The sequence below is a fragment of the Hydra vulgaris genome, chromosome 02 (assembly GCF_038396675.1).
Source record: "Hydra vulgaris chromosome 02, alternate assembly HydraT2T_AEP".
Lineage (NCBI taxonomy): Eukaryota > Metazoa > Cnidaria > Hydrozoa > Anthoathecata > Hydridae > Hydra > Hydra vulgaris.
Window position 1 is genome coordinate 28422501 of NC_088921.1, and position 23750 is coordinate 28446250.

Below are 23750 nucleotides of genomic sequence, written 5' to 3' on the forward strand. Positions count from 1 at the left end.
TACAAGTTTTTTATAAAATTTATTTTCAATATATTTTTTATCAAGTGACTATTTTTGAAATTTATATATTATTTCGCTTCTTTTAAATACCATGTTGAAAAGTAAAGATTTGTTACTAAATATTGGAATAAAGCTGTGACATTTTAAGGAGTTATTTTTCTCATCAATTAACAACATTTTTCTAGCTACTTGACTATTAAATTTTTTTTTTTTTGCTTAAACTCTTTCGTAATGTCATTAAAATTATAAAATGGCATTATGGAAACCCTTTCCCAACCACATGTGAAAACATGAACTTATAACTTAATACATATTTCTACAAAAATTGCTGAATGCTGCTATTTTTATTGAGTTTTTAGTTTATTTTTTTAATTATGGGAGAAAGAGATAATGAAGATTATAAAAGCTTTTTTGTTTAGTTTAACTACAATGAGTTTTTAAGTGCTTGGTCGCAGAGTGTGCCAGATGGTATGAATGTCAAATCTGATCATTTACTTGTAAGTAAAATATCAAGTTATATTTTGTTATATATATATATATATATATATCTTTTTATATATATATATATATGTATATATATATATATATATGTATATATATATATCTTTATATATATATATATATATATATATATATATATATATATATATATATATATATATATATATATATGTATATATATGTATATATATATATGTATATATATATATGTATATATATATATGTATATATATATATATATATATATATATATATATATATATATATATATATATATATATATATGTATATATATATATATCTTTATATATATATATATTAGGGGTATGACTAAAAAAAAAATTTAAGAATTTTTTATTCCCCATGTAACCATGAGTGGAGAAATTATATTTATAAACATAAAATATATTTTTTTTATGTAAATTGTCAAAAAAGATCACCCCTCAAGCTGAAAATAATTTTTCCTATCTTTTTAGTGAGTTATAAATTAGAAATATAATAGAGAACCCAATCTTACTCAATATACGACTGTGATCACAAACATCATAAATTCTACAGATTTCTTTACGAGATAACTGAAACTTTTAATAACTGCAATTTTCGATTTGAACCCTGTTGGACCGCGCGGAAGTGCTTCAGCATTTTATAATTGGTTTTTTGTATTTAACTGGAATTGTCTTCTTTAACTTTGTCAAACTGTTATCTTGTGTTTTAAACATTATGTCCAAAAATAGAGTTGCTTCAAACAAGAATAAGAAAGTTTGGGAATCAAATTTAGTAAGGTTTGAAAAAGCTAAAACTTCCAGAAAATGTACTACTGTTGTTAAAAGTATTAGTGAAATGAATAAGATGCCAACAGAACAGCGTATCATTGATCGATTTAAAAGTTTGTCATCAAATGTGAAAAGTAGAAAGGAGAAAATTGCAATTGTGGCTGAAGAAACTAAATTGCTATGGAGAAAGCTAAATATTCCTATTCAACAAGGGAAATCGGCAGCAGAAAGAAAAATAGAAAATGTATTGAAAAAACTTGACAAAGATAGTCGAAAACCCGGAACTCAAAATTTTACACGATTGTTTGACATTACCGATGAGAAAGGTGAATGGTTGTGTCAGGAAGATAAAGAATTTTATTGTCTTCAAAAGTCAACAAATGGAAGAGCTGGATATTGTACCACAATTAAAGATGCTGAAGGTATTCATCCAAGAAAATTAGTGTTGATAAAGAAACAAATGTCCATCAGTCAAAGACAAGATTTTGTTGAATCAGCTAGTGAAGGAGAACCTTCAGAAAGTGAAGAGCAGTGTTCCAGCAGTGATATTGAAGCTGAAGGTCCTTCATCATCATCTAAAAAACAAAAAACAAATTCAGCAGTAAATTTAGTGATTTCTGCTAAGATTAGTACCAAAAAAGCACATAAAGTCTGTAAAACTCTTTCAGAAAGTGGTATTTCTATTCATACTCCAACGCAAAGTGGTATCTACAAAGGTGTTATGAAAGAAGGAGAAAAGTTAAAAGCAAATTATATGGAAAACCTAAAAAATGAAAAGTGGTCTTTGCACTTTGATGGAAAACAAATAAAGAAAATGGAAGATCAAGTAGTTGTTTTGAAAAATGAAAATAGAGAGGTTAGGTTTGCTGTTCTGGAAATGATGAATGGAAAAAATGAAACAATATATAATGGGATAAAGCATGTGCTAGATGAGTATGAGCTGTGGCCAGCCATAAAAATGATTGTATCTGACACAACATCTATAAATACAGGATTAAGAAATGGTGTAGTTACACGGTTACAGAAACATTTTAAAACCATTGGACTAGAAAAGCCTGTTTTTATTGGATGCCAACACCATATTCTAGATACTCTTTTGAAACATGTCATGAATGATCTTTTTGAAGGATCGACAATGTCACCATATCTCCATTACCCTTTTGTGACAAGGTTGCAGCAAGATTACGAGAACTTAAAGCTATTGTTTAGTAATATTGGAAATCCTTTGACGAAAGTGAAGCGAACTCGCTGGAGAGATGACATGGATTTCCTGAATCACTTAATAGCATGTTATAGAAAGTTTAAAAGCACAGGTAACTTTCCAAAAGTTAATTTCAAATCACTTCCTGCTATAAGCAATGCAAGTTGGAATTCGAGAGCCATTTTTATTCTACTTGCTTACATTTTAGTACCAGAATACCAAGAATCAAAATCAGCTCAAGCAGCATGTGACTTCATCTGTGGTTCATGGGGTGATATATGGTTTGGGGGTCACTACTTCAATCCTGCAGACTTTGTTAATCTATTAGAAGCATGCAATGAGCATCCTAAAGCATTGAAATAATTGAAAAGGTTTTGGTCCACTGAGCCAACACCAATACCAACACAACGCTCAAATATATGTGCAGAACGTGCTGTGAAAGTGATGCAAGACTTAATGCCATTATGCCATAGCATAGAAAAACTAAATATTAAATACTTATTGTCAAATACACAGTAGACAAATTTTAATTATACTTGTTTATTGGTTTCGATAAAGTAGTGGAAGATGTGTTGCAAAACTACATTTTTTAAAAAAAATTTACAAATATTTTTTAATTGGGGGGTGAACTTTTTTGACGTATAGTAAAAATGCTTGTTATTTTTCTGATTTTTGCACAAAATCTCCACTAAATTTAGTATGGGGATATAGGGTTGCAAAATTGTCATATCCCTAATATATATATATATATATATATATATATATATATATATATATATATATATATATATATATATATATATATATATATATATATATATATATATATATATATATATATATGTATATATATATATATATATATATATATAATATATGTATATATATATATATATATGTATATATATAAATATATATATATATATGTATATATATATATGTTTAAATATATATATATATATATATATATATATATGTATATATATATATATATATGTATATATATATATATGTATATATATAAATATATATATATATATATATATATAAATATATATGTATATATATATATATAAATATATATATATATATATAAATATATATATATATATATATTTATGTATATATATATATAAATATATATATATATAAATATATATATATATATATATATATATATATATATATATATATATATATATATATATATATATATATGTATGAATATATAAATATATATGTATATATATATATAAATATATATATATATATATATATATATATATATATATATATATATATATATATATATATATCAGGGTTGGGGAGCCGATAAAAACACCATCACAAGTTTTATTGTTTTATTTATGAATTAAGCTACATAAATGAAATATTAGATATATATCAGGGTATATATATATATATATATATATACCTATAATATATAAATATTAGATATATATCAGGGTAGATATATATATATATATATATATATATATATATATATATATATATATATATATATATATATATATATATATATATATATATATATACTATATATATATATATATATATATATATATATATATATATATATATACATATATATATATATATATATATATATATATATATATATATATATATACATATATATATATATATATATATGCGGTAGTGGTGTAGTGGTAGAGCGCTCGCTTCATAAGTGAGAGGTTCCGAGTTCGATCCCTACCACGTCCCTGGTAGTACCGCGCTCAACTTGTTTCTCCGCGCAGCAGCCTTGTTCGTCAAGGTTCGTGTTTCGGAGTTATAGAGTTGAGAGAGGGTTATAACCCTCTCTCAACTCTAAGATGAGGAGGCTACTTAATTATAAAATTATAATTAAGTAGCCTCCTCATCTGTAGTGGCCTTCTGGGCCTTGGGAAGGTGAAATAGCAAAAAAAATAAAAATAAAAAGATAAAAATTGATTTAAAAAGAACATTACTTTAAATTTATTTATAATTTATAGTATATAAAATATTAATCCAAAAAATATTTTTAATGATAAAATAAAAATTTGAAAGTCTCATTAAATTTTATAACGAGCATTATTACATCATTTTATATTACATTGATACATTATTTTATTTAGTAAAAACAAAGGTATTGTTTTATAATTAATTCTTTAAAAAATATACTGATTCAGAAAATACAATATTTTAATTATGATTTGAGCAACATTGATTTATGTAGTCTTGGATGTTTTGTAATCTTGATTTTTTACTCTGAAGAAAGATTTGTTTCATGTATTAGTTGTTGAAAAAACATTTTAGAGTAATTATTAAGTGTTATAAAAACAAATTCTTTAGAGTGATTATTAAATTCCAAACCATCATACTTTTAATGAATTATGGCTTAATAACCTATTTGTAAATAAAAACATTGGAATAAACAAATTTCTTACGTTTTCCTTTCCTCTAAATGAGAGTTTCGCACAAGTATTTTCTGATTTTATTATTTACAGTACAGTTTTTTTATTCAAAATGGAACAAACTTGCTGTAAATCCGAAAGGAATAGAAAGTTTATAAAAAAAATATTGTCTTTCCTAAACTTATGTTTTTAAACATTTTTGCCAAATTTCAGCAAATTTGGTTTTAAACAATAACAACTCTGCAACACAGAACAACTTCAGATAATAATACTCATTTTAAGGGAATAGCATTAACTGATTTAAAATATCAACCCCCATTGGTATGGCATTTTCCTGAACATAATCTTCCAGATGATCCTGCACAAAGGTTAGAATAATGATTTTCTTCTTTTATTTGTCTATCATTTACAAATGGAAATAAAGTGTCTTTAAATAAAACGAATACCTTTTTAAAAATAACTTGCTTTTGTTCAATTATTTTTAAATAATAAAAAACCAAAAAATGATAAAATAATTCTGGAATTTTTCTATTAATAGTTCCAGATTTTGTAGTTTTTCCTAGATAGTTTTTTAAAGATATTTAGAGACTTTTTTTTAATCTATTTTAAATATTTTTTTGTAGGTTTAATTTTCTGTTTAAAACAAGAGAAAAATGGACTTACAAAGAAATTGAACCTTATCTAAAGTAAGTATCAGGTTATAGTCTACAAACTGTTACATTTCATATTACAATTCATTATGTTAATTGTGTGAGTATAACATTTTAAAGCAATTTGATATGTTCTTCATCTTTATTTTTTTTTTGGCATATTTTATTATTCATAAAAGCATGTTTTTAAAAGTTTTGCACAGTTTTATTTTTACTATCTTTTCTTCCACTTGGCTAGAAATTTTCATCAAGTAACTTGTCCAAAAATTTTATTTTTATTTGTTACGTTATCAATATATTCACATAGTGCTGTGTATGTAATAACTCTACTTTTGAGGCGTGGGTAATAGTGTTATGGGTTTAAGTCTTCCTCAGGGAGAATTTTGTTTTTGTAAATTTTAATGTTTTATTTCTAGGAGGTCATTATGTATACGTTAGTACAAATAATGTTCTCATTACATTGTTGCTCACATTATTTGTACTCTCATACAAATAATATTTACATAACAAAAACATTTGTACTAAAAAAAACTTTAAATACTTTAAATTTTCTCCTCATTGACATAATGTCCTAGTAGTAATCCTGAGGATGTAATGGGTAACTAATTTTGAGGCGTGGCTAACAGGATTGCAGGTTCAAATCCTCCTCAGGGTGATCTCTTTTTGAAATTTATTATTTTTTCGTTGATTATGATGAAAATATGTGTTGGCATTATATTACAGTTTATATATAGCCAATATTGTAAATCAATATTTGCTATATAAACAGTGCTTTGAAAAAAAAAATAGGTGGTTATAAAGGGATAAAAATTTTTTTCTTTAAGCATATTTAAAATATCTTAAAATAAAAACTAAAGAAGATATTAAACACATTTTTTTTTTATTTGCGAAAAAAATCTTTTATAAACAAATCTTGCATGTTGGATGGCATACTAAAATATAAAATTGTATACAAAAACGTTATTAAAAATAATAACAAAAAACATTAATAAAAAAACTGCAATATGAAAAATTAAAGCAACAAAAATAACATTTAAGCTAGTATTTAAAATATCCCCTATGAGCTTTTTTGCAAGCAGCACATCTTTTTTGCATCAATTAACAAGATTGTTACAGGTTTTGTTTAGAATTTTTCACCTAATGGTATCTAATTTTTGTTTTGGCTATTTATGGATCGTATTTACATCATGAATAATGTTTTGTCCATCTAAGCCAATAGATTTGATTGGATTTAAACCTGGTGATTGAGCTGGATAGGGCAATAAATCTTATTTATTTTTTTTCATCCATGCTTTTACTGTACAAGAGTGTGGGCAGGCGCCAAATCTTGTTGAAATCGTCACCATTTGTTTTGATCAATCAGCATGCCCATATTGGACTTAAATATTTTAACAAGAACTATTCTTTTTTTATTTATTACTTCAAATTTACCTTCATCACTAAAAATTACTTGCTCCAACTCTCTAAAGATCAACCAATTCTCTCCTTGCACTGCCTTAAGCTTGAGTCGATCTTTAGCCATCAACATAGGTTTTCTAACAGCTGCATAGACACCAATTTTTTGCCTTAGTAAAATGTTTCTAACTAAATTTGAGGAAATACGTTTTTTACAGTTTTTATTAAATGCGTTGTCGAGTTCATGATAACTTAACCTTGGCTTTTATTTGAAGAATTATAAGACTATTTTTGGGCGCAATGGTTTATTGAACCTTCTTGATCCTGCATGACTTTGAATGCCACCTGTTATTTTAAATGCTTTAGAGTATATATGATGCAATTCTCCAAAATTTGTAATTTTCTTGCTATTTCTCTATTACTGATCATTGAGCCATCCTTTATACCTATTTGCCACTGTTGCTTCGCTTATTGCTTTTCGACCCATTTCTGTGTACAGGAGAACAGAATTCAATTAAAAAGTTTGTGCACCTATTTTTGTTTGTTTTCCGTATTCCTTTGAAAAAAGAAAATTATTTAAAAAAACTAAATATGAACTTCTTTTTTGACGTGTTAGTTGTAGAGAAATAATATACTGATGTTCAAAAAAAAAATTAAGTCTTATTATAAAAAATTAGGAAATATAGATGGGTTTTTATGTTGTTTTAAAAAAGAAAATGAACTTAATTTTTAACTGCGCTTATTTTTATTGAAAGCACTGTCTATCAAAATATGAAAATTTTATATTGTTGCAATATTGTTAACAATATTAGCCAACATTGAGATAAGTATTGTACCGCTAATGTTGCTTGCTACTAGAGAACTTAATCACAACTCTTCCTCTTATTTCTCGTAGTTTAAATACTGTTTAAAAATATTATTGTGACGTAACAACAGGAGGTTGAATAAAAAAAAGCAAATGCTTTTACTCAGCGTTTTTGTAATAATTGCTTAGCTTTACGCGAATAAGAATTGGAGCAAAATTGCTCAAATTTTTATTCACGTAAAGCTGAGCAATTTATTCCAAATATGCTGAGTAATTGCTCTGTTTTACGAGAATTTTTTAACATTTTAAAATCTCTAAAACTTTGAAAATAAAAATTTGAGGAAATTTGATCAAATTTTTAATTCTCATAAAGCTGAGCAATTACTCCAAAAATGCTGAGTAGAAGCAATTGCTTTTTTTTATTCGCACCGCCTAATAACAACGCTACATAACAATAATTCTCATCGGTAAATACGGTAACTCATTGTAAGGACTAAAAAGTAGAAAATTAAATATAGCAAAAATATTTGCCAAAAAAAATAAATCTTTTTTGTTTTAAAAAGCAGAAAATCGGTTACGAAATGAATCTTGTGCAGACCTGTCAATCTTTAGTTTACTGAACTATTAAATTTAAATTAAAAAGTCTATTTTCCACTTTTTCGTACAAAAAAAGTTATATTTTTTAGCAAATATTTTTGCTATATTTTATTGTTACTATCATTATTTTAAGCTCACCATTGGTTTTATTCTATATCACTTTCATGAAATTTTTTTTATTTTTTTCTTCTAATATGCTGTTGCAGGCTGTTGTTGTCTACTAGTTTCATGTTACTTACAAGATAGGCGATTATATGAAAATTTGCTACAATTATATTCCTTCAGAATATCTTGCTACATGTTCTTTAAATAATATCCTGTCAAATCAATTGTTATTATCAAAAGATTAAAAAAAGTTTATTCAAAATGATTATTTAAAATGTTATATCTGTTAAACAAAATTAAATTACTCACTTATACCATAGTTGTTTACAAAGTTTTAAAATTTTTAACTTAAAAATATGGAAACCAACAAGATTGTTTTTTTATAATGTTCAGACTATGATGGAATTCTGTTATGTGACATTTACTAATGTTTCAATAAGGTAATGCTATTTTTATATGGAATTCGGTTATTTAACATATACTAGAGTTTTAATAAGAAATGCCATAGAATGTTATTTCATTTTAAAATTTGCAACAATACAGAATTAATAACAAAAATGTTTGTGCAGAAAGAATTATTAGTTATGAAATCTTTTTTGTGCAGAAAGAATTATTGGTTATGAAATATTTGGTTTAAAGCCTACACATCTGCCAAGTTCTTAAACAATTTAACAAGTCTGCCTCTCAAGCAAACTAATAGTTTGAAAAAAAAGATAAAGTGCTTCAGAAGGTAGAAGGACTCCAAAGAATTGTTCGATAACTATCAGAATGTTGTCAATTTTAGCTACTAAAGCCCACTTTTTGTAAAACAAAGTTTATTAAAGATGAAGAATAACGATAATAAATTTGACAGTAGTTATAAGTGAAACATGGACTGACTGTTTTAATCCTGATGGTTTTATTCCTGATGGTTTATTCCTGATGGTTTAATTCTGATGGTTTAAATTGAGTGACTACTCACTGCTGAGATAGGATAGAAATAAATAATGTGGCAGCATCTAATTCTGTTTTAACTTCATCTTTTGTGAATTAAAAGTTATAGTTTCTAAAATTATTAAAAACAGATGTTCTTGCAGTCAGATTTCCAGCGTTAAATGCACTTATCATGGCCATTTATCACCAATGTTGGGGCAATACTTTTATCTAAAAACTTTAAACCTATTACAAGATTTTATTGAGCAAAATCATGGTAGACGTGAAAAATTCATATCCTTAAGTGGTTATGCTTGATGCATTAAAAAACTCATATACTCATATACGCCTTTTGTAGGAGCAAAAGTTATATTGGGGGGGGGGGTGCAGCGCTGGAATAATTTCTTTTTTTAAGTCATTTTTTCAGTCAATTTTTTCAAAATTATTTATTTGAAAAATTATTGGGGGAGCAAATGCCTCTGCTGCCCCCCCCTCTCTTCCCCCTAGTTGCTATGGGCCTGCTCAAGTGGTTATGTTTGATGTATAAGTATCGATTTTAAATATGCATTTCATAAAATCTCTTATCGAGTTCTTTTTGCGGCTAAAAATTAATTTAAATTACCAGACACAGTTATATTTTTGATTAAATCCTATTTTGGTCACCTTTTTCAAAAGGTCATAGTTTCTGGTGTAACTTCAGATTCTGTCCTTTGTAATAAATATCAAAAGTGGAGTTTCTCAAAGATTGGTACTAGGTCCATTTCTTTTTGTCATTACTTGATGAAACCAGATGATTGATCCAGAAATCTCTTAAACTTGTATGCTAATGCCACATTTAAGCTGGTCACTAAAATTGTATGCCGATGAAGAGAAAGTTAACTTTACTGATTTCTTTATTGAAAGATGAAAGGGTTTACAAGTAATTGTTGCTTGAAGTAATAAATTTTTTTCCTGATAGCCCTTGGGTAGAAATCTTTGGTCTTCCTGTTGACAAATGTGCTTGTTACATAACTTCATGGATTCAGGCAGGAATGGAATCTTTTATTCCCTTCGACAATTCCAGGTCAAGCCTCACTCCTCTCCATGGTTTTCCTCACATTGCACAGTAGGACAGAGTGTGCTAAAATACCAAAAAATCAATATCAGCATTGCACGGTGAAAATTTGTCATAATGGTGAAGACATGTTCATTAGAGGAAATATCTAGTTAAAAAAACATTGAATATTAATTTAAGCGTAATTTTATGCAGTTATTATGCACGTTAATTTGACATGTGTTCCAAAACGCTATTTTGCATTTTTTATTTATCAACTTTCTTACGCTACTATTGTTTTAAATTAACTTTATTGACTTTCATTTTAAACTATATTATTTTAATTAAGAATGTTTTTTTTGCTCAGGTTTTTAAAAATAATTTTATATAAATGTAGTCATTAGTTTTTATGCATCGAAAACAGACAGTTTTTGATATTTTTTTTGCTATTAACCTTTACTATTAGGTATCAGATAAACTATCCTCCAATATCCTCCAAACATTTGGCAATGTAAATCTCATGCTAGTTGTATGTAAATAGCCATGCATCATAAATATTTTGCAACTTTTTGCAATAAAGAAAGTTATAACAAAAGATTGGTCTTCGGTTAATGGTCAGTTGATGAGAAATACTGAACATGTAAAAAAGATGTTTTGTACACAAAGAATACCTTCAAAATCTTTCATTACTGTTATAATATATAAGTTGCGTAAATATAAATCTAAAAAAGTTATTTTACGACAAATACATGCATCGAAAAGTAATATTTTAATGTTTACACTGATAAAAGTTGTCTTATCCATTAAAAATATTTCATATTTTTCACCAAAATAATTAATTTTTTTAATGTTTTTTTTTATGTTATATAATTACATGTTTATTACTTTATTTATGCATTTTATATATAAATATAGCTATTCTAATAAAAAAAACTACGAAAATAATTTTGGCACAAAAAACTCAATTTTGTTTCACTGTGCATTGTGCTGCTGTAATTGCGGTAGTGGTGTAGTGGTAAGAACGCTCGCTTTGTAAGTGAGAGGTTTGGAGTTTGACTCCCACCAAGTCCCTGGAAGTACCGCGCTCAACTTAGTTTCTCCGCGCAGTGGCCTTGCTCGGTAAGGTTCGTGTTTCGGAGTTAAAGGTTTGAGACAGGGTTGCACCTCGAATAACAACTAAAAAATAAAAAACACAAAAAAATGAGTAGCCTCTTCGACTGTAGTGGTCCCCTCGGGCCTTGGGGAGGTGAATAATCTAAAAATAAAAAACAAATAAAAAAAATTGCCAATTGGAACCGTTACTTCCATATCTATCAGCAAAACAATTCTCCAGAAAACAGATGTCTGTTTATTACTGCTAGAAACAATTGTAAAAAGGTTTTGTCTAACGCCAAAGCCCGCTATTCTCAGGTCATGAAATCTCGTATTTCATCACAAAAATTAGGCTCTTGTGATTTCTGGAGTATCTATAATAGTATCAATAATAAGGGCAAATCTGTAATTCCACCTCTCTTGTATGGTTCAGACTTTGTCACCTCACCTAAAGACAAAGTTGAATTTGTTTGCTTACTTTTCATCAATATCATCACTTGAGTCCACTAGTTGCGTTCGACCTGATATAGCTGTCAAACAGGTTGACCTATTGCTTGACATTCTTATCAGTCCAGCTTCTGTATCTAAAGTGATTTCCTGCTTAGACTCTTCTACAGCTTGTGGCCCGGACAACATACTGTTATAGTCTTGCAGAAGTGTTCTCCGCAGTTGTCTATACTTTCAAAACTATTCAACAAGTGTTTATCTAAGTCTTGTTTTCCAGCCTGCTGGAAAGCGGCATCTGTTATCCCTATTTTCAAAAATTCTGGAGAGCGATCTGATTCGTCTAACTACCGTCCCATTAGTCTTCTTCCTATCATAAACAAGGTTTTTGAATCTTTAATTAGCAAACACTTAATCTCTCATCTTGAATCTAATAACTCACTTTCTGATCATCAATATGGATTTAGATCTACTTGTTCTACAGCTTATTTGCTAAGAGTAGTAACTGATAGGTTTTATCGTGCATTAGATAAAAGTGGAGAGGTTAAAGTCATCGCTCTTGACATTTCTAAAGCTTTTAATAAAGTTTGGCATGCTGGTCTTCTCCATAAGCTTTCTTCTTATGGTGTATCTGGTAACATTCTTAAGGTTATTGAATCCTTCCTTTTCAATTGTAGTATAAAAGTTGTCCTCGATGGACAGCATTCTTCTTATTCTGTAACTTCAGGGGTTCCTCAAGGTTCTATCCTTGGCCCTATACTCTTTTTAGTTTACATTAAAAATCTTCCAGATATTCTCACATCTAAGGTGGCATTGTTTGCTGATGATACTACCATTTATCCTTGTAATGAAAAGAAGCCAACTCTCTCTGATTGCTTGGAAAGGCATCTTAGCTTGAAAAGGATCTCACTTCTGCTACAGCATGGAGCTCACAGTGGCTGGTGAACTTTAATTCATATAAAACTCAATTTTTATTATATTTATGAACAGTAATGTAATCAATGAGTCATCTACCCTTCATCTTCTAGGATTAACTCTTACTACCGATCTTTCTTGGAAACCATAGATCAAATCCATTGCAAAATTAGCATCTGCTAAGGTTGCATCTCTTTATTGAGCTTGAAACTTTCTTACCTCGGATTCTATTCTCTATCTCTATAAATCTCAAATCCGGCCTTGTATGGAAAACTGTTGCCATATCTGCGGCAGATCTTCTAATGATGCCCTTTCTCTTTTAGACAAGGTGCAAAAACGCATTGTAAACATAGTTGGACCTGCTCTTGCAGCCAACCTCCAACCGTTATCACATCACATTTTTTGTGACTGTTCCTAAGTGCTCCAAAAACTCTTGTTGCTCTAGTTTTTTTCCTCGAACATCAGTTCTTTGGAATTCGCTTCCTTCATCTTGCTTTCTCGATTCATATAATTTGCAATCCTTTAAGTCATCTGTCTATCGTTATCTTGCTCTACAATCTTTATCTTTTTTCTTTCAGTAACTTCCAACTTTAATTAGTGGTTGCTTGCAGCCTTGTTGGAAGCGTTGATGTTTAAAAAAAAAAAAAAACAGTTCGTTTTCAAACTCCTTTGGGTGACATTAAGTGACAAAGTAATATTAAGTGGAACAATCACTTCGAAAACATTTATTAGAAATGCTGCACTGAAGTGTAAGTTATTCATTGCCTGTAATTATTTTTTCAATTTTTAAAATTTAATTATACTTTATTATATGTCTATTCACATATGGCTTACGCATGTGATTTTTAATAGTTGTAGTCGTCATTCTTGGAAACTGTCAATGATAGAGAAATATGCTGCAGTTATATGTAACAAAAATATCCTAGTTAACTCTCAAATCGTCTTGAAGGCATCTGCCTGAGATTAATAAAAAGAATTGCTGTGTCGATTGGTCATTTTTATGGAATATTTTTTTTCAAGCCAGAATTATTTTGTCTAAAGTCTGGGGAATTGTGACTGCTGCTGACCTAAAATATAGACGGTCAATGATATCTTGCAGTATAAAAAATCAATAATAGTTTGCAATAATAATAATCAAATTTTCTGCAGTTGAATTTTGTGACGCATCTTTGTAGCTTGATATCATACTCTGGGTGTTTGTTTGGTCTCTTGTACCTTTGCGTGTGGGTAATGGAAAGATAATGGAGTTTTTCAGTTGCTTGCCGTTAATAATTTCCTACAGAGCGAATGCGGCAATGGATGAATTGTGGAATCTGGATGACAGCGTGAACTTTTAAAGGTTTTAAGCAACATGTGGTGCTCCGTTAGTGAAAGCACACCAACGGCAAATTTTTTAGAAACTTACTTTTAAAAAGCCACCACCAACTCCAAGTTTTACAATTTAGTCATCAGAAATATTTCTGGTTTCAAGCTGAAAAAGTAGTTTTAGGTGTTTGCATTAAATCAGGGGTGGCCACAACTTTTTTGATAAGGGCCAAAGTTAGCTTTTCAACTGTTAAATGGGGCCGGAGCTTTTTAATAATATAGTTTTATAAAAATATTTCATTTAAAAATATTGATTTGCAAAGGAATAACACTCAAACACACATATTTACTAGCTAACAACATATGCTGGTCACAAGGCTATTAGGTATAATACAAATTATAGTTTATTGGTAATCACGAACCTGCCTTTTTTTCACAATATTTTTAATGTCAATAGGCAACTGACTGGTTGCAATTCTTAATGTATTCTGCAAGTTAGTATCTGTCAGTACAGATCTTGTTTTGGATTTTGCAAATTTTATACGAGAAAAAACACTTTCACACAAATATGTGCTACCAAACAAGACACCCATCATTTTTGCATTGTTGACTAAGTTGGTGTACTTATTTTGGTCAAGATTTTTGTAAAATAACAATAAATTTTGTTTATTATATGCTTCTCTCAAAGCATCGCTGCATTGAAGATCAATTAACTCCATTTGGAATTTATCTGGTACAGTTTCAATTTCAGTTCTTAACTGCTGCTTCCACAAAGTTAATTTCAACTGAAAAGCTAGAATGTTGTACATTTTTCCAATTATTTGATCTTTTTCTTGGAGTTCTTTGTTAAGTATATTGTAATGTTGGGTCAAATCTACTAGAAATGCAAATTTTTCAATAAATTCTTTTTCTTCTAGCTCTGGTGGATAATCTTTGTTGATAATTTTGAAAAAATCCAACATATTTTGTCTCAAATCATAAGTTCTTTTCAGCATATTAGCTCTAGAAAGCCATCTCACCTCAGTATAATAAAGCAGACCACCATATTCAGAGTCATTGTTGTAAGTCAAGTTGAACTTTTTAAAAACTTTCTTCATGGCAAGAAAAATGTCTTTTCCTGTTTTTCTGCCTTGCATAGGATAGATGTCAAGTAGCTCTTCAGTAACAAGAAAATCATTATCAATACCACGAATAAAAATAGCTAATTGAGCAGTTTGTGATATATCAGTTGATTTATCAATAGCTATTGAATAATACTGAAATGCTTTTATTTTTTCAGTCAATGACAAACTGAGATCATGAGCAATATCATATGTTCTTTGTGTAATTGTTTGTCTTGAGAGGGAGATATTATTTAAAATTTTCAATTTTTCAGGACAAATATTTTTGAACACAATTTCAAGAGATTTCTTAATAATTTCCCCATCACTGAATGGTTTACAATTTTTAGCTAAAAGAAGACTTACTTCATAACTGGCAATAGCAGCATTTTCTGTTTCAGTGTTGCCCCTTTTTAACAAATCTTTTTGTTCAAATAACTTATTTTTCAATTTAATTGACTTTCCGCACCCTGTTGACAAACTGATTATAAATTTTTGAATGTTTTGTATCATAGTGTCTCCTTAAATTATATTCTTTGCACACTGAAACCGATTCATTACATATTAAACATACTAGCACTGAATTACTTTTAACAAAAAAGTATTTAGTTTGCCATTCATCATTAAATAAACGACATTCCTTGTCGATTTTTCGTTGTTTTGATTTTGAAGATGCCATTTACAATTAAAAAACGCAAATGGTAATTGCCGGCAGTGCCGGAAATTAATACTGCGATTTATTGCCAGCAGGATTTTTTTAATATATTTTTATTTATTTAAAGCGATTGTTTTTTTACAAAAAATATTTTAAAATTTATTAATTTATAAATTTAAATATATAATTTATTAATATTATATATGTTTATAGTTTTTTTAATTATCTTTACAATTAACTGACGGGCCGGATAAAAGGTTGCTGAGGGCCGGAGTTGGCCCGCGGGCCTTATTGTGGCCACCCCTGCATTAAATAACAAGTTGTTGTTTTTGGCGTAGTCAATTGCAACTTAAAACTAAGTTTTTAGCTCAATTGATCAAACTTAGTATGAGTAGATATTTTTCTCAACAATTTGACTTGGAATAATTTGATTAGAAGTTGATTCTGTTATAAATTTTTTAATGAAGTGATGCTTTCTTGTTAGTAATGATTGATGCTACAACTTTTTCATGGTAATACTTCCCATTGACTACCAATAATAATATAGTTTACACCAGGGGTTCTAGGTTGAATAAATTTTCGAAGCCTTTAAAAGTATTTTGTGAAATTATTTTGAATAAGCCATTTTATAGTTTATTAAGTGTTAAACTGTTCGTTGTTTGTTCTTGCATCTTCAATTCTTAAATTTAGCGCTACGATTTTTATATACAGCTACTCCCAAAAGTTTAATCAAGATGGTGATTTTAATCAAACTTTTCAGGGTTTTCTCAACTAAAAAAGTGTCCTCCTTTGGCTCGATAGCAAAGAAGCTCTCGTCTCTGCATTGATTCGACCAATTTCATGCACATCTCATTTGGCACTTATAACCAGTACTCGTTCAGAAGTTGCTTCAAATGCTCATTTGATTGAATTTGATGGTTTACCAATTGAGTGTCGATCCATGACCAAAAATTTTCTATTGGGTTTGATATCTGGTGATCTAGGGCACCAAGGCAACAAATTGATTTTCTTTATGGCAAACCAGTTTGTTATACTATGTGCTGTCTGTGCCGGAGCCCCGTCTTGCTGGAATATGTGTTGCTTGCTTCTGCTGTACAATTGTCTTTTCGATGGAATCAAATATGCTACTTTGGTCACGGTCACTAAGCTTCAGTGGTCTTCCAGATCGAGGCATGTCAACGACGTTACCTGTTAGCTCCCAGGTTATCACTGTTTTTCGCACACAAAATTCAGAAACACCCCTAAGTTTACTAATTTCAACGTTGCTAGGATTCTTTGATTTGACCAGTCCAATAATATGGCAGTTATTCTTTAGATAATATTTTACAATTAAAAATATTTTTTTGTAATTTTAAAATTATTTTTTTATTTAAAAATCATGAGTATCTTTATACTTATATATAGCGGTAATTAAGTATAAGAATTAGTTATGGAGTGTGAAAAATGCATAATTAATTAATTCGAATAAACTTTCATGTCATCAGTAAAATACATCGTATAACGTTGAATTAGTTTTACGGAAGTAGTGTAGCATGTGTCAATATTTTTTTGTGTGTCTATTTTATCGATTCAAACATAAATAGTAAAACACACAAAAAAAAAAATTAAAATCTATATCCGTTAAACTTTAATGTTTGAAAAACTGGCATATAGTTATGAAAAACTTTATCTCGATTAAACTTTTGTGCGTAGCTGCACATTCATCCTAGAATTTCTTCGTGCTGAATTAATCTCTAAGGGAATTAAAGTGTTGCAATTGTTATTGATTTTGCAAATAGAACTTTACAAAACATTAATAATTGTCCAAAAAGAATTTATATGTAGCAATCAATACAATCATGAAAGTAATATTTTTTAATAATAACTCTCTAAAAACCCTATAAAATTTTAACATTTTTTGAACCCATTTTGAAACCCTCAACATTGTGGAGCTCTAGACCGCAGCCTAGTTGGCCTATAGATATTTGGGATTTCCTGGGGTCATAAATCAAAAACTTTTTACTTTTTTTTCAACAGTGTATAATTTTACTTTTTTTTTTAGTCGTTATTTTAGAATAACATTTTATTGTAGTTTATTTAAAAATATCTCCGGGTTTTCTATAGACTCCATTAACAAGGGTTTTTTCTCAATCTTGGCCTCCATTCCACTTTTTAAATAAGATTTTCTTAAGTGTCATTCTGCATTTTATGTATTATAGTGTTATTTTACGTACGTACATGGCAATGCTGCCAGAATTTTATAAGTGTTTAAATCCCAAGTTTAAAAAATGTTTGATTGTGTACATGTAAAGCTTCCTTTAAACGCGAATATAATGGCCTAATGCCTCTTAATTCTATGAACCTAATTTCTTTCAAAAAAATGCCGTGGCAACACTGGTGCACAATATTGCGTAAAGTAAAAAGATATAATAAAATTGCGTATAGTAAACAATATTGCTTTTTCTACTAAATTTTTTTACTTTCTATTTAATACTTTTTTACTGTTCAGTTTTTATTTACAGTTAAAGTAAAAAAAAATTTATTGGTTTTCATTTATCAAAGTTTGAAAGTATACATGATTGCATTATATCTAACTTTTCAAGTTGATATATCGAAGAATATAATATCTGTCGATACATCGCCTTGATAATACCATCATCAGATACATCGATCATATTATTTTTAGGTAGATAAAAAATTAGGCGCCATTATATGTTCATAAAGGTTTTGTCTATTTATAAAATTTGTAAAGCTTCAATGCTGTATTGTAGTTTAATTATTATTTAATGAGAAAAAATAGTAAAAAATTATTAAATTGATATTAAATATTTATAATCTTTATTAATCTTATGTCATTTTAGGTACTGAAAACTTATTATTATCATTTATAGATTGTTATACTTAGATACTTCTTTGCAAAAACGTACTTAAATTATTCACATGGTTATAACCATGTGTTTACTTTCAACCATGAACTTAACTAATAGAGTTTTTTCGCGAAACGAATTGTTTGCATAAATCAAATTTTTTAGTAATGATTTTTTACACGAAACATTCAGGGATTATCTTTTTCCGGATATTTCCGGAATTCCTGATTTTTTTTTCAACTTTTAGTTTTTCCGGATATCCAAAACATCCATACATTCAAGTTTAGGTGAATATTTTTGTGATATATTTGTTTTTTAAGCTTTTTCACTCAGCACTCATACTAAAACTATGAAAGATTTGAAAAAAAAAATTAAAAACAACTCAGCTAAAAGCGAAATTAAAAGGAAAATAAGGAAAAACATCCCAGATTTTTTCCGGATATTTTATCCAAACAATTTTCCGGATTTTTAAAATATGACTAGGATGATGTATGAAAACATTTTTCACGTCGTTATCTTTATCAATGATAAATATGGCGGCATTAAGTTTACATGTTGTGTTGCTTTTGAAAAGTAAATAAAATGGTTTTAAAGCAAAATTAAAATAAGAAATATATATTATTAATTACTTTAATATATAACGTCTTTTATCGAAAAAATCAAATTAAAAATAACTACTAAGACTTGAACTAATTTGTTTAGAAAATACAAAAACGTAATTCATTTTTATTTGCCTTCATTTAATTCTTTTTTTTACAATAGTTGAGATATTTTTGTTTGTCTTTTTAAACCTTTTTAATATTAGATCTAAACATTAGTATAATGTGTCTTTTAATTCATTATTACTGAGAATCAATGTGAAGATAATTTGACTGATAATTTATTAGTCAACACCCTATTTTAACTCTTTAAAATTTTTTTTCTTTCTGTTTTATCAGATTGATCTTTAGAACAATTAGAACTATCTTTTCTTTAATATTATTTCGTGTTTGTTATTTTTCTTCGATTTCAGAGTAGTGACTAAATTTATTTATTTGGTTTTATTTTGACTCTCTTGCCACTGCTTAAGATGAATTTTTAATAAACAAGATAATCGTACGATACACGGAAGCGCTACTTTTTCAGTGTTGTCATCACGTGATATAATATTAAAATTTTAATTGGTTTTTAAGGATTCAAAAAAAGTTGAATGATAATTTTTTTGGACCCTCAGCGAAGGGACATTATCAAAGCAAAGTTAACAAGAATGTTTCATTTTTGCATGCTTATCGAAGAAAAAAAAAGTTGCTTCGCGTAGATAATTTGTCTCACGGAAAATCTCCTTATTATACGCGTTATTTTTCTGGTCGCGTTTATGCCAGAATAAAACTTTGATTAAATCGAAATAATTTGAATTCATTTGATTAGCAATCGGTTGATCAAAGAAATCAAGTAAAGTCAAATAAATGCGAAGAGTTATATGATTAATTTATATGATATTTACTTAAATAAATCGGAGCAGTTATTTTTGCGGAAGGTTCTTACTGTTGCAATCAACAACAGCAACAACAAAAATCTATAAGTCTTATTAAAGTTTATAGAGGATTTTTTTTGCCTAATATTTCCGTCTTTTTCCTATTTTGTTATTGTTTGACTTCTTAGGAAAAGGAAAATTAAAAAATATAATACTATAAACTTAATATAAAATAATATAAGCTCATATATAGAAATAAAAAAATCCTAATATAAACATATATAGTATATTTATTTATCAAACATATAATTATATATATATATATATATATATCAATAATATAATTATATATAATAAAGGTATAATAACAAAAATGTATATTTAAAAATGCATATTAAATCTGCACTTCCCAATAGGCATTACGATGTGTTCATCGTTATGCCTAATGCAAGTCGATGTTACTTTTTTACTGTTGTAGTTACAATTTACGTTATAGAAATATCGTTGGATCAAATGAAAATCTGAACACTCTTTTACTGAAATTCACTCGCTCGTCAACTGCTGACAACGGAGAAAAAGTATACAACTCAAAGAGACCTCTTTTATAACATTTTCTGAAGCAAAAAATCATTTGCTATCGAAATTTAGTTGACAAGTTTATTTAACAAAATGGTTAAATTAAATTATGATTTCAAAGTTTATAAAATTGCGCTAAAAATTCCAGAAAATAAAGGAACATGATGCGATGTATCGTATTTTTGTAATATAAAATCTCTAAGTAAATATTCGGCTTTACGCAATTTTCCCCCAAATTTGTTTATTTTCGAGTACTGCCGGTTCCTCAGCGGACAATGTGTTTGAAAATACGCATGCATCTTGAGTTATTTGTAATCCATCTAAATCTATATGTAAAGATAAATATTTCTTGCATAATAAAACTCTTGTGCACAAATTTTATAGAAAAATAAAAAAAATCAAATACCGTATTTTCGTTTTTTATCGACGATTCTAGAGACCATAATCTTAACACAAGTTCCAGATTCTCGCAGTACACGGACAGCTTCTTCGTGCGTAACATTTCTGAAATTGTGTTCATTTACCATTAAAATTTGGTCACCTAGTAATACGGAAGTTTCAAAAACTGTTTAGTTAGGATTTTTTTTTTAATGATAGTTATAAAAAGTAGAGAACTGCTAACAAATCACTCACCGATTTCCAAAGTATTATATTTGTAGCATAGTCCGTTTTTATCAACTGATTTTACATAGATAAATTTAGCCTTGGCATTTACACCACCTATAATAGTAATTCCTAAACTCTCACTTGACAGCTTTCTTATTTCAAAGCTCAGTAATACAGTTTCTGGAATAGGTGCGAGTTTACTTAAGGCTTTATGAACTGCTCGGCGACCATCAACTATGCATTAAGACAACAGTTAAACAATGTTTGGTTTAACGTTTAAAAACTTACAAAAGAAGAAAAAAAATACTACCTATGCTGTTGTTTTCGCTTGCAGTCATTAGACTGGATATTGTTGTTCTAGTAATAATTATGTACACAAAAGTTTCAGCTGTTTGTTTCTAAAAAACATTACCATATAAAATTATTCTCATCATAGTGTTTCAGCTGTGGCAAGTTCTATTTAAATGTTGTTCTATTGACTACCGTTTGCGTATGCATTTATATTCGATGTTTATTATGTACTTAATAAGTCCATTCATGTGTATATATTTTATTTATCAGTATACTTGGAGGAGGGGGTTTTTTGAAAAAAAAAATTTAATTTAAAAACAGCAGATGGTTAAAACGATGTAATAATATATCCATGAAAGAATCGTTAAAAATTCCCGATTCAACACAAAAAAAGTTTTTATGTTTACATTTTTTATTAAAGTTAATCCTGCAATAAAAACCCGCAAACAAAAGATGTAAATCATAAAAACAAAAGATTTGTTTTAAATTTAAAAATATCTTTGTGCGTTTACTCATGGAAATGAATAATGAGTTTCTTTACGACAAAACTGCGTATAATGAAAAACTCAGCAAAGTTTGATGATTAAGGCAGGATAATTTATTTTTAAGTATTAAAAAATCATCTGTTCTTTAAGGAATAAACTAATTGAATTCAAAAGTCCGCCGCAAAATGCATCTAGAAGCACAAAATAGGAGCTCAAATAGAAAAAAGTTAATTAAAAAGTATTTAAAAGACGAGGTAATAATAAGTATTAGCCCATGTATAAATATTTATTCAAATCAACTTCAAAATTTTAAAAATAAAAAAATAAAATTTGTTAATTAAAAAATTCTAATTAGAATAGTTTTTTTGTTTACATTCTTCAATAAAAACAACTTGTTAGATTAAATGCAAAGGAATACCTCGTTAATTTAAATAGTAAGCTCTCTTATTAAGTTTTATAGTTCTATTTTATCTCGTATCGAAACAACCAGTAAACAACTGACAGATATAAACGATTAAATGTATAGTTTTTCTACTAGTCTGCTTATGCCAACTTTCATTCATTTAATTTGTGTATGAATATCTCAAACAATTTTTAATTCACGATCGAATTGAGCATTTATTAAAATTTATGGCTGAAAAGCCTTCTGTAATTACTTGCGCTATTTGTGTCGCTTACAGTTTTTTATTAAAATAAAATGAATTCGAACAAAAAATTTCGGACTAAGACCAAACTTTATTTAAAATTTTAAACATATTTGATTAAAATCTAGGTCAATCTAGATAGATCTTTAACCAAAGTAGTTCAGAAGTTTTGCATTTATGATGTGTATGCATGCGGTCTAATAATTTTCTTTTACTATAAATAATTTATAAATAGGGTTTGATCTTAACTAAAAGTTTAATTCAACAGCGAAAATAGGCATTAGAAATTTTTTTTTTGAGAATAGTGCTGCTAAATAAAGTTATAACGTATCACAAAATTTTTTTTTTATTCGTTTTTCAATAGTTATGCATATTTTTCATTTATAGTGAAATAATAAAAATAAGCAAAATTTAATAAAAAATTAAGTTGAATATTCAAAGAGTTTAGTGCGCTTGTAAGCCCTAAGTTTTTGTACGTTTTCTTATTTCATGTATTAATTTTTTTCCTTTTTTTAATGTTAAAATGTTTTTACCGTATCCTTTTTTTTTTTTCATAGATTTATTTTATTAAATAAGTTTGTTTTTAAATTATTTTAACTGGTTACTAGTTTTTCATTAACTAGGAAAGAAAAGACAAAAAAAAAAAAAAAAGATTTTGCAAAAATTTTGACAAACTTTGCGAAAAATGAAATAATTTTTAGATAAATATGCATAATTTGCTCGCGAAAATCGCTGCTGTCAGGAAATTTTACTGCCATATCATTTTTTTGTTGTTTAAACTTTTTTATTCAAAAATATGAACAATGAAGAATCCATCTTTGTTTACTTCAATCGTCGAAGGTATATTCTACTAATGTATTGAAAAATTTAGCAGCGATATAAAAGAAAGTCTAAGTGACACAAATTTGAGTTATTAAAAACTAATTATTTAGTTTTTAGCTTCTCCACA

The 23750-nt window shown here is 27.9% G+C and overlaps 2 protein-coding genes across 3 annotated transcripts in view; one reads left to right on the plus strand and one right to left on the minus strand.

The window, feature by feature from the left end:
- The window catches only part of LOC100212332 (sister chromatid cohesion protein DCC1), a 39268-nt gene extending 18087 nt beyond the window's left edge, over positions 1–21181 (plus strand). Inside the window, exons 8-11 of the mRNA XM_065790487.1 lie at positions 420–497; positions 5175–5260; positions 5516–5578; positions 20696–21181. Coding sequence (XP_065646559.1) covers positions 420–497; positions 5175–5260; positions 5516–5578; positions 20696–20807 — 339 coding nt within the window. The 3' untranslated portion in view covers positions 20808–21181. The remainder of the gene's footprint in view (positions 1–419; positions 498–5174; positions 5261–5515; positions 5579–20695) is intronic.
- LOC100215942 (segment polarity protein dishevelled) lies at positions 20843–22715 on the minus strand. Of its 2 annotated transcripts, XM_065790489.1 has the most exons (5): positions 22576–22715; positions 21692–21779; positions 21409–21615; positions 21182–21316; positions 20843–21101 (listed from the first exon to the last, which is right to left on the minus strand). In XM_065790489.1, the coding sequence occupies exons 2-5, from the start codon at positions 21717–21719 to the stop codon at positions 20992–20994; spliced, it is 480 nt and encodes a 159-aa protein (XP_065646561.1). In that variant the 5' UTR covers positions 21720–21779; positions 22576–22715; the 3' UTR covers positions 20843–20991. The 2 variants fall into 2 exon arrangements, with proteins under 2 accessions (XP_065646561.1, XP_065646560.1); XM_065790488.1 differs by lacking the exon at positions 22576–22715 and having other exon boundaries at positions 21692–21905.
- Between the last annotated feature and the right edge of the window lie 1035 nt (positions 22716–23750).